At 42.8% G+C, this 12,899-nt stretch overlaps 1 protein-coding gene across 3 annotated transcripts in view; it reads right to left on the bottom strand.

Moving 5' to 3' along the window:
• The window catches only part of LOC137429660 (oxysterol-binding protein-related protein 6-like), a 186,872-nt gene that overhangs the window by 117,723 nt on the left and 56,250 nt on the right, over window positions 1–12,899 (bottom strand). For 2 of the 3 annotated variants that reach the window (XM_078779693.1, XM_078779695.1), the window contains exon 2: window positions 1,698–1,822. In XM_078779693.1, the coding sequence (XP_078635819.1) occupies window positions 1,698–1,802 (105 nt within the window). In that variant the 5' untranslated portion in view covers window positions 1,803–1,822. Of the gene's footprint in view, window positions 1–1,697; window positions 1,823–12,899 lie in introns of those variants that run through there. The other variant, XM_078779694.1, reaches the window with a different exon arrangement.

Below are 12,899 nucleotides of genomic sequence, written 5' to 3'. Positions count from 1 at the left end.
GGAAGGGGAGGGGAGGGATATAGATGGTTACTGGCAATTGATCACATCCAGAAATGATGTAATCCACACAATTTATGTACTTTACATAACGTTAATAGGAATACATGGCCGTGTAGATGGGAAATAGTTTGTTTGAAATAAATCACAAATATCAGATGAAAGTGAAAAAAAACCTATGTGGTGTGAATGGCAATGTTCCTCGCTGAAATGTGAAAAAACTGAATTACGTGCGAACGCATAACTATGAGATTATGGCGGCAAAGTTGGAACATCACGTGATCCTAGCAGAAGTACCCGGCATTGCCGGGTGGGGGGGGGGGGGGGGGGGGGAGACCCGTACATTCCCAACCCGAACATCTCAAGCTCGTATTCGATTCGTATTCGAAATCGAAAGGGGAAAGGGGAAATCCTTATTATTCGAATTCGTAAACACGAAATATGAATTAAAATTTATATTTAATTCATATCTTTCAGAATTTCATATCTTTTCATATCAGAATTAAAATTTAATTCATATCGCACAAAATCGACACAAAACACGGTCGCATAAAGGTGAAAAACGCAATGGCTTTTCGCCCTGAATCACGTGCAAACGTGTGACGTGTGACGGGATGGAACATCACGTGATCGCTCTGAGCGAATCGGGGAGCTGCTCGCACTGGCTGAGATTAGCGGGTACTTCGCTGAAATGCGCTGACGTAAATATGAATAAAAAATATGGATCTCGTCAAATATGGTCTCAGCCATGTTCGTCCCAGGCTCAATGGCCATGTCTATGCCAAATATCAAGCACGTGAGCCTCTCCGTTTCGGAGTCTATCGGTGGTAACAACACACAACACACAACACACACACACACACACACACACACACACACACACACTGTGTTTTTTATATATATATAGATATACATATATATGTACATATATATATATATGTGTGTGTGTTTTGACTCCTTTTGGAACAGATCTTATAAATCAGATAGAGGGCACATTTATATGAATATTATTGATGATTCATGATTTTTTTTAAAATAAAGTGATGACTGCAGAGATAAAAAATTTTTAAAATAAAGTATAAATGTATTCGACATCAACAGAAATGAAATCAAGAGCAGGTTATAAGTTGGGAAGTTCCTTGTTCTCCCTTTCGATCACATAGGGATCATATTTTGATGTATTCAAGTGGGTCTATACTTTTCTAATAATATGAATGAATGATCGTTTTAAGGCCATTTTCCCCGCTAGAGCAGGGGTTAACCTTGCGGGCCCCATGACAATCATGGTTCCCTGTTTGAGGCAATGTTTTTATGGCCGGATGCCCTTCCTGACGCCAACCCTTGGTCACGCCCTTACGATGCGCAGGGATACGGTGCACCTATTCTAAATCGGGGTACACACCGTGATCATTCATCCCAGCAAGCTGGTACTCAATTTGCCGACCTCGGAAGGATTACAGGCTGAGTCAACCCCCCTGGCGTTAATTCAGCGATCGACCGGGATTCAAACCCAGGATCCTAGGATCCCAAGCCGGCACCCTAACCGCACAACACCAGGCTATAATCTAATAACCTCCATTAATATTCATGGGTGAATATAATGCACAATGTGTGTAATCATGTTCTGACTAAAATTATAGTATTTGCATATATATTGGGGGATGTACAATATGCAATGCCTTTGAATGATGAAACGTCACCTTGTGCCAGCCCTTCAGTGGCCATTTGCGCTTTTTCAGCAGAAAGCCGGCTTGGTTCTCCAGCTCCGGCAATTCACCTCCTCCATGCGGCATCTTTCCTGCCATCGATATTCAACGTCCTGGAGCTCAACATCAAAGCAGAAAGCAAAGCAATGGGAAAAAATAACATGAACATAAGATGGAGACGACGGTGAAGTGAGATTTAAAACAAAATCGGTTTAAGTGGAAGATTATTCATCCGAGCAGGAATCTTAACATCGCACCTGCTCCCACAGTCAGGATGGCCTTGATGTACACACACACTCCTCTTTGAGCTGTCTAGCATGGGTTTTAATCTCTTCCAGCTATAAACTGTCGTCCTGGTGTTCCAGACGCAGGGAGATCGATGCATCCAGGTTTACGCCGTCCATCCAAAGGACCTTACGCAGGACTAGTCTGCCAGCATTGATTTTTGAGGGACGTTAAAGATCCTACAGATGTGCACAGGTGTCTTTCATGAAGAGTAAGACATCCCTGGAATCCCCAATTCCTACCCTGACTGACCTCTGGAAAGGCAACCGAAAACCACCCGGCACAAACCTTGGCGAGCGGCAGCAACGCCTCTCTGTCAAGAGTGTGGTGCATTTGATCGATTGATTGTTCATACAATCAAGCCTGTTGTAGCAGAGTGAGGCCGCTGTCGATTAAAAAGGAGAAGGCATTTTTATTACGATGAAATAACCTTCCTTTCGACAGTCCATTCGAAATTGGGAAAATCGAGGGCAGGGAAGAGCTAACTAACCGAACTTGCACCCCGTTTCAACTGCCATACTAAATGTTTTAATTTTCCGCTGATGTGAGTTTCCTTAAATAATGCGTCAAAAATGTCCCTGAGGAAAACCCAGACAAATCACTGTTGCCATGATTCAGACATAACATCTTAGGCTTCCTGTAAAAATACAGTTTGTGAAACCAGTTAATTCAGGCTGCTCACTAAATTAAAAGTTTGAAAAAATTTCTTTTTTGATTTTTTGATTAAAAGTTTGAAAGAACTAGGATCTGCGGTCAAAAGGTTGAAAAGATTTCCCTATCCCTTACTCCTATTCTAAACCTCTGCTTTACAAACATTACCTTATCTGCTTCTTTTCCCCAGCACAGAATTATTAGTCCCAGCGGTTTCACCGGATACTCGGTCGGATTTTCTGTAACTTAGCAATATCATAATAAAGCCATGCACCAATCGATACTCGGTTTCACCGAGGGGCACTATAGATTTGATCTCCGTCTGTCTGTCGTCTGTCCATCTGTCCGTCCCACCTGTGGTTTTCCAGACTTTCTGCCCTTACCCTTTAATATATTCAAATGAAAATTGGTACATGGCTTTATTATGTTAAGTTACAGAAAAAGGTCGAATTTCAGGACGTTTCGTCAATTTTTCAGTTATGTCCTTTTTGGACTAAGAAAATATTACACTGGTAGTTGACAGGTATTGCAAAGCAATTCTCCCTCTTGTTTACCCTAAATTATTTTATCCACACTTGACGTGGCTATGTTGACCCCATTGGATTAAAAAAAAAAAAAAAACCACCTTTAGAGGCCATTTTTCCCCGCAAGCGGGGTTTGGCCTTTTTCGGGAACCGTGGTTGTTGTTGTTTTTTTGGTCCCCTATTTGAAGCAATGTTTTACGGCCGGATGCCCTTCCTGACGCCAACCCTTTTTGCCGCCTTTAGCGACAAACAGGGAATTACCAGTGAACTGGTACTCAATTAGCCGACCTCGGAAGGATGACAGGCTGAGTCAACCCCCCTGGCGTTAATTCAGCGATCGACCGGGATTCGAACCCAGGATCCTGGGATCCTAAGCCGGCACCCTAGCCGCTAGCCCAACACCAGGGTTCGTTGACCCTATTGGATTATGCAATATATATTCATTGGGAGCGCTTATATTTTCAGATGGAAGTTTGATCTATTTGACCATTGATGGAAATTGACCCCATTCTCCTTGACAAAATATTTCATTACAAACTAGAACGGCACTCAGTAGAGAGCATACCTCCGCCTAGTTGGCCATATCACCCAATGGTGAAGAAGCACTTAAAAATTCGACGAGCTGGATCCGGATCCGGATCTTCACAAAAATGGAATAGATTCTTCCTTGTCACACACACAACCTGTCCAACAAATTTCGTCCAAATCCGTCCATAACCTTTTGAGATATCCTGATATGCATCGTTTTTGGCCCTATCTCCCAATGGTGACTAATCACTTGAAAAATTAAATAATTCTCATATCCGAATCCATATTCAGATCTTCACCAAAATGGAAACGAATCGTCCTTGTCAGACACCCAACCGGTCCAACAAGTTTCGTCCAAATCCGTCCACAACTTTTTGAGATATCCTGCTATGTATCGTTTTTGGCCCGATCTCCCAATGGTGAAGAATCACTTTAAAAATTCTAGTAGCCGAATCGGAATCCGGAACTTCGCCAAAATCTAATAATTTTGTCCTCGTCACATACGCTACATGTCTGCCAAATTTTGTATGAATCCGTCCACAACTTTTTGAGATATTTTGTTCACAAATGGACCGACAGACAAACGGACAAACAGGGGTGAAAACATAACCTCCATGCACCTTTGGTGGTGGAGGTAAGAATGCTGTAGGTAGTTTGCCATTGCCTAATAGTCAGAACAGGCAAGGCTGTCAGCACACAATGGTCTACTCTTTTTAAAGCTGCGAGAGATCTTTAACCTCGACAAGTAAGCCAGTAGACAGTACAGCCGGCTTAATGTCATCGACTAATGTACTCTCCGAGGCAACACTTTTCCTTGCAAAGCACCAAGATAGTCTAAATACAATTTCGATATTATTCCAATTAAAGTCACTTAGCCTTTTAGCCAGCAAATAAATAGGTTTTTTAGGGGTCGTGGGGGCACAGGGGAGCAAATACTTCCATGCAGTTCACAAACATTGCATTATACACGAAGATGGATGGATTGTTGTGAAGAAGCTTTTTTATCTCTTCATTGATGACCTCTAGTGCATACAACGGGTTGGAAGGCAAGGGGGGCCCAATGCCCCCCCCCCACCTGACTGCATATCGGGAGCATAACCCAATAGGAAGTCTTCAGAGGAAGATCCCCCTGTCAGAGTATTTCGGCCCTTAACTTCCTTCAATTGGACAGCCTAATCCTAATGGAACCATTTGTCATTTCCTTCTTTTGAACCTCCTCAAGCGTGAAGTTCGTTTTTTGACAGTAAACGGCTCCTCCTCCCCCCTGCATCTTGGCCAAAAATGGATGGTATTTTTTACAGCATAGTCCATAGGGCAATGTTGTCTGAAACAACGTTTGTCTGTCCTACAAACGCCGAGGAGGGAAAAAACAGAAGTTTGGAAGCAGGAGGGCTTAGGGTGTGGAAGGGGAGGTGGTTAACGAGGGTAGAAAATATCATGGTTTTGGATTTGGGATGATCTGAGATGGCCTCTGACAAATGGTCTCTGAACAAACAAACGAACAGATGGCCTGAACAAACGGTCTCTATCTTCTTCCACCTCCTTTCTGGTCTTGCACCCTCTGCCCTCTCCGTGCTTTGTCCCACGCGAGGTATCAGCATGGCACACGCGGCCCACCAGCAACCCATTAAAATGAAACTTCCAAAATCCAGAACCATTGCTCCACTCATTTGTTCCTCTTTTTTCCTGTCAGTGTAATCAACTTCCACATCCTCTTCAATCTCACCCTTCCATCCAGGTCTTAAAGACAGCTGTTCACCCCCATCCAAAACAATGATCTTTTCGACACCTGATAAATCACCCCCGGCCTTACTTACCCAATTTAGCTTCAGTATCCATGTTGTCCATCCCCTGCGTTCTTCCCTACCACTCATCGTTACCCACATCCCACACTTTGTTCATCCCCATCTATTGTACTTTCTCTGTTGGCCCTGCTGTTTTCATTTTTCCCTTTTCTTTTGCTGTTCCTTTTATGCTGTTGCATCCTGATCCATCCTGGGTTCAAGCTCTTCCTGGTATCAATATTGTGAAAAATTGGAGGACCAGTTGAAGATGAGACGAAGACTTTGTTTGAAAATGTGGTTTTGTTGGCTGTACGTTAAGGCTTTGTTCAGAGACGTGTGGTGTTCAGTATAAATCACTTAATTTAATATCTGCTGGGATAAAAGATCGACAGGTCTCAATGGAATAATAAAAGATCTCAATAAAAGTCTCAATAAAAGATCTCAATGGAATACTGTTCTCCCCTATGGGCCGGTGCTCCTGCCTCACACCTAGCTCGGCTTCTCGCTGTTGAAACCAAAGCTTTCAGAATTATTGGAATCTCCCGCGATGAAGCTATCTCTGAGGGCCTTTCACTCACTCACCGCAGGCAGGTAGGTGGTCTTTCTGTCTTCTACCGACTCCTCTCCGGCCTTGCACCCCCAGCTCTCTCTGTGCTCTGTCCCCCAAATATTCCTACAGGTCGCACAAGATCTGCCAGCAACCCTCTGATGGTTAAACTGCCGAAATCTCGGCTCTCCGCTCACCTTCACTCTTTCATTCCTCTTTTCTCCCGCCTCTGGAACAAACTCCCTCACTCCCTTCAATCCCACTCCTCCCTCCAGGTCTTTAAAACAGCTGTTCACCACCATCTCTTATCTTCCCCCATCCAAAACCTTGATCTTTTCTACCCCCGCTAATTCACCCCAGATCCACCTTGTTTGAAATTCCAACTTCTTTCCTGGAAGTCCTGGCAGTGTCCATATGTTTTATACCTCTCCCACTGCCCCCTTCCCACGCCCCCCCCCCCCAAAGCCCTCGCCCTCTCTCAGATCTCTCGATGTCTCCATGTCTCTCGGTCCCTGCTCTCAAATGTTGTGTTTGTGTCCTTCCCCCTCTCTCCCCATCTTGTCTACCGCTCCCTATGTTATATGTTTTATGTGTCGGTTTGTCTTTCTGTGTGATTAATGTTCGCTCTTTCACGAGCCTCGATATTGTATACAAAAAAAAAAAAAAAAAAAAAAAAAAGGTCTTTTGGATGAATATGAGGCCCCTTACAAGGCATTGCAACATAACACGAGGCCTTAAGGTCCATGAAGACTACGAAATGGTTGCCACACTATGGTTGTGTGTCCGTGCTCTCTCCTTATTTAAATGCTGAGTGTCAAGCAAGGAAGCAGCACATACCATTTTTAATTTTTTTGGGATGACTTGTCCTATCGGTTCAAACTGCTGACCTCCCATGATGAAACCGAGAGAGTGGCGTGTTAATTTGGCAATCCATGAGGGCTCTTATAAGTTATTTCTTCCTTATTTATCAGAACACTGTGAAGTAGAGTTAGTGTAAGAAACAGCTACCACAGTGTAGAGATGTCCCCCACCATGGTGTAGTACTGTGGTGCATAACTTCTTAAATAGTATGCAAACTTGGGGTTTCAACACACTTGGAAAGTTATGCTAGTTATCAAAATTGCCAAAACTGCAGAAACACAAACAAAATGACATAGGAAAGCAATTGGAACTTCATCGACTGGGTGGGTCGCCTTCAACTAGGATCTGCGGTAAAAACGTAAGCTGATTAGTATAGTCTTTCGTTAATAATGGCTGTGTCTTGGCCTGGAAATCCATAAACAAATCATAATCCCCAAAGTTGTGGCATGTGTTAGTTAATTGCATTCACACTTTGAAAGGATCAGTGACCTCATGCTTGATTAGTGACCATCACATCACGTACCATGCTGTCTCCAGAGCATCGGTTCTGCCAACGCTGCAGCTTGGCTAGGGTTACAATCCTGGAAGCGTCGCCACTCTGACTCGGGATAAAGGATTTAAAGGTAAGCTTACTAAGTATCTTATTATTCACTTGCAATGCATCATTTGATCCAGTGCACTCCTTGATCGTTTCTGCAGTAAGAAACATCAGTAGAAAGCTGATTGTTACTGATTGTCTCACTTGTTCACGTGTGCTGCAGAAGAGCTCAATGGTCTGCTGTTTAGTGATGATGCATAGTGGTGGAGGAAAAAGAATAAAAAATAAAGGAGACTATGAAAAACCTTGATTCCATTAATATCTATATATATATATATATATATATATATATATATATATATATATATATATATATATATATATATATATATATATATATATATATATATGCGATGCCTGCCGCATTATCCTTCTTCGGACCCATGGCTAACACAGACAGAGTAAAGGAATACTGTACGTCGCATCTGTTGTGAATGCGAAGCAGCGGTTGCGCGTACGTACAGTATACTGTACGTACATATTTATATATTTTTTATGTGCTTTTTATTGTATTTTAAATTGTTTTTTAGCTTCTTTTATTGTTAATTTATGTACTGTTTTATTTATTTTAAATATATTTTTAAGGAAAACAAATGTTTTCACGTCCGTAGGAGTGACGTAATGTCGCACATAATGACGTTCGCTGCCCAGTCATGAAAGAAATTATGATTCTCTTGACAAAGTGACATGAAGATCAGGCAGTAAACCTCCCAAATGAGTTTCTCAACGGTCGTCAGCCTCAATTCTAAAATCCTTAATTTTCATCCTATTGACTTGAACTTTGAATAGGATTTACATATCGGCTTACTGAATTAAACCACCAACTATTTTTGAGATCGGCGTAGGCCAAAAGGTCAACGTAGGCCAAAGGTCAACCACTCTTTTTTTTAGTTTCTAAAATCCTCAATTTTCATCCGATTCACTTGAAATTTGAATGGGATTTACATATCAGCAAACTGAATTCAACCAACAACTATTTTTGAGATCACCATAGGCCAAAAGAGCAACATAGGCCAAAAGTCAACAACAATTTCAAATTTCTAAAATCCTCAACTTTCATCTGATTGACTTGAAATGTGAAGAGGATTTGCATATCAGGTCACTGAAATTGAACCACCAATTCTTTTTGAGGTCAGCATAGGCCAAAAAGTAAACATAGGCCAAAGGTCAACAACTTAAGGTGAAGTTTTTTAAATCCTACATTTTCATCCAATTGACTTGAAATTTGGATAGGATTTGCATATCGGGTCACCTAATTCAACCACCAATTATTTTTGAGGTCTAAAGGTGAGCACATCAATATGGGCCAAATTTCTAAAATCGTCAATTTTCATCTAATTGACTTGAAATTTGAAGAGGATTTGCATATCAGATCACTGAATTAAACCACCAATTATTTTTGAGGTTAACATAGGCCAAAAGGTCAACAACTTATTTCAGGAATATTTCAAGACATATTTCTGGCGCAGGGGCAATCAATGAAGGTTGTAGGCTGCACATGTGAGAACAAAACGTGGAATCGCAGGAAGAAGGACATTCCAGTAGACAATTATCCTGGAGTTTTCCCAGCAGCGCAATTGGCAGAGTCTACACAGTTCATCCAAAGAACAGAGACTGTTTCTTTCTGCGCCTTCTCCTGCACACTGTCAGAGGTCCAACATCCTTTAAAGATTTGCGATGGGTTAATGGTCAAGATTGTGCCACCTTCCGCGATGCCTGCCGACTCCATGGTCTATTGGAAGAAGATGAACATTGGAAAAAAGCCATGGATGAGGCAGCAGTCTCACAGGCACCAAAACAACTACGGCAGCTGTTTTCCATCATATTGGCAGCATGTGACATTCAGGATCCAGAGAAGCTCTGGAAGGACCACAAAGGAAATATGTCTGAAGACTTTCTTCACTTGGCCAGACGTCAGAACCCTGGTGTGGATATTGATTTCAACTGTGCAATCTACAATCAAGCCCTGATTGAGCTAGAGAAGCACCTGATTGCCTATGGAACCACTATGGCAAATTGTGGAATGCCCCAACCAGAAAACAGCATTGAGGGAATGGCTCAGGGGCTTCTGAGGGAAACAAACTACAACATGGAAGAGCTGACCACATTTGTAGAGCAGAATGTCCCAAGAATGGTTGAGGACCAACAGCAAGCCTTTAATTCTATCCTGAAGAGTGTTGATGATGATGCTGGCAAGATATTCTTCCTCGATGCTCCTGGCAGGACAGGAAAAACATTCCTCATTAATATAATCCTGGCCAAGGTTCGTCAAAATTCGGAAATTGCTCTGGCTGTGGCCTCAAGTGGAATTGCAGCTACACTTCTTGAAGGAGGAAGGACAGCACACTCAACTTTCAAACTGCCTTTGGATTTGACCAAGCAAGACACCCCAACCTGCAACATTAGCAAGAATTCAGCAAACGCCAAGATCCTTCAACAGTGCAAAATCATCATCTGGGATGAGGCTACTATGAACCACAAGCAGGCATTCGAAGCAGTGAACAGAACACTCCAAGATATTCGCAACAACAAGAAAATCATGGGTGGTGTGACAACTGTTCTGGCTGGAGACTTTCGTCAGACTCTCCCAGTCATCCAACGGGGCACAAGAGCAGATCAAGTCAAGGCCTGTATCAAGTCTTCTTATCTCCTCTGGCCACATGTGCAAAGACTTACCCTGAATACCAACATGAGAGTCCACCTTCTTGGTGACAACACTGCAGGGGCGTTCTCAAGCCAGCTTTTGAAAGTTGGCAATGGCCTATACCCTCAAGATGCATCAGAACAAATAATTCTACCATTTGGACAGTTTGTTGAAACAAAAGATGACTTGATCAAAAAGGTCTTTCCCAATATGGAGACCCAGTTCCAGGACTCATCATGGCTTGTCGAAAGAGCCATTTTGGCCCCCAAGAACAATGCTGTTCAAGAGATCAACAATTTGCTCCTCCACCAACTTCCCGGTCAAGAAATAAATTATGATTCTCTTGACAAAGTGACAGATGAAGATCAGGCAGTAAAATTCCCAACTGAGTTTTTCAACAGTCTTCAGCCTCAAGGACTCCCAACACACAGGTTGATTCTCAAGGTGGGAGCACCAATCATGCTTCAAAGGAATCTTGATCCACCAAAGCTGTGTAATGGAACACGATTGACAATCCAGCAAATGATGCCACATGTCCTAGAGGCAACCATCCTCTCAGGACAATACAGAGGAGAGAAAGTATTCATTCCAAGGATACCACTTATTCCACCTGACCTTCCATTCTCCTTCAAGAGGATTCAGTTCCCCATCAGGCTATGTTTTGCTATGTCCATCAACAGGGCGCAGGGGCAATCAATGAAGGTTGTAGGCCTGAACTTCACAGAACAAGTGTTTGCCCATGGCCAGCTGTACGTGGGCTGCTCGAGGGTTGGAAAACCAAGCAATCTTTATATCTTGGCACCAAGTAAGAAAACCAGAAATGTTGTATACCCAGAGGTTTTGAGAAATTGAAAATTGACAAAACGTCATGTAGGAAATGTACTGTGATATTGCTCTAAAATATACATGTTCTTTTCATCATATATTTGTCTTATTCTTATTCAACCCGGGCTAAGCCGGGTACCTCAGCTAATATATATATATGTATGTATGTATGTATGTATGTATGTATGTATGTATGTATGTATGTATATATGTATGTATGTATATATATATATATATATATATATATATATATATATATATATATATATATATATATACATACATACATATATACATACATACATACATATATATATATATATATATATATATATATATATATATATATATATATTGTAACGAATGTGGAAACGTTACAATGTGAACGTTACAAAAGTACGGTAACACCCTGTTAATTATAAATAATGGTCGCAGTCGGCGTCCTAGTTAATTGCATGAAACTTACACGCAGGTCACGATATATCTTTTAAATAGTGTATTTCCTTATTCCATGTAGGCTAAGTATGTGTTTTCCCACTAGATTGACTTTGCATTGTATCAAACAAAATAAGCGTAGGCCCTTGCAATTTCCCCAAAACCTCCCTTCCAATTGCCTTCCGCATTTTGGGCGGTTTTCTTCAAACCACCATTGGCCACGAGGTAGGGTTGGGGAAGAAAGGCGTGTCTCCACCTCGTCATAAGAGGGAAGGAGTGAACCAGCCCTAGCAGCCAATCAACACCACGGTGAGCGACCCGGTAGGCGTGCCCTCGGAGCCGGCGGCTTGATTTCGCCCGAGGTGATAAAAGCGACTGTAAGGGACTGCTTTAGGAGATGACTTGGAGAGGCCTTGGGAGATGAGCAAAGAGACTGCACCAAGAGGCGGTGAGATGCGAAACGCTCCAAGCCAAAGAGGAGAGGTACTCGGCAAGGAAACCAGCTTTGGAGAGACGCGCTGAAAGGAGGGAGACGGCTCCACCTCAAGAAGAGGAGCAGGTGTGCCGAACCAGCGCGTGACGTCTACCGCAGTGGATACACGACGGAGGGTTTCCCGCCAAAACCGCGAGGAATTGCGAACTGCGGCCTCCCGACCTTGCCTCCCTCTCAAGCAATCCATCTCAAGCCTTACCTGCCTGCATTATCCCCTGTGTAAGTGTGAACGTCCTGTCCTACTCGTTTGTCTTGGGGCTAAGTAAAAATGAATAGTGTAAGTTAACGATTCGCTGTGTTACTGCTTCTTCCATCCATTGCTTGTGTGTGTATAATAAATCTGTTCTTCCTCCGTATTCTTCTTCTTCTTCTTTTTCATTCTCTTTCGGTCGCTTTAGAGATTTCCCGATTGAATATCTGTGGGGCGATCTGGTCAACGTCGGGTGGAATCGGGTTTTAATCGGGGAGTAACTGTTCGGACGCGGTTAAATACACCACCGCTCGGTCAATATAACATCTAAAAGCCGCGTCCGTAACATTTGGTGTCAGGAGTGGGATTCGGACCTGGGACTAAATTCAGTTAGGCCCAAATTTTGGAACACCAATTGTACCATTAGGGTAACATTTTGGTGTTGGGAAGTGGAATTCGATCCGGAGCGCGTTTCACGTGCTCGAAATTATAACGGCGAAATTTGATTTTGTTTTACGAAAATATAAAACCCGAATTTTGTGATCGCGCCATGGACAATCAAGGCGATCGGATGTCGGTGGGAGAGATAGACAGGGTGGAATCGACCCAGGACCTCGGGGAAATGTATGTGGAGGATAGGGAGGAGGAGAAAAATAGCAATGTGGTTGCGGAGGTTTCAGACGCACAAAATGGCGCTCTCGCGCACGAGGTTGAGGGGGCCACGGCCGCGGAACCAATGAGCGCGACCCAAATGCAAGCCTTCATGACCCAATTCATGGTGGAAATGCAGAAAAAAAACGATAGTGAGAAAGTGGAAAGCAGAAAAAGGGG

This window comes from Myxine glutinosa, chromosome 6 (assembly GCF_964187855.1).
Source record: "Myxine glutinosa chromosome 6, kmMyxGlut1.1, whole genome shotgun sequence".
In the NCBI taxonomy this organism is placed as follows: domain Eukaryota; kingdom Metazoa; phylum Chordata; class Myxini; order Myxiniformes; family Myxinidae; genus Myxine; species Myxine glutinosa.
The sequence above is the reverse complement of the archived record's forward strand: the minus strand, read 5'-3'. Positions and strand labels throughout refer to the sequence as shown.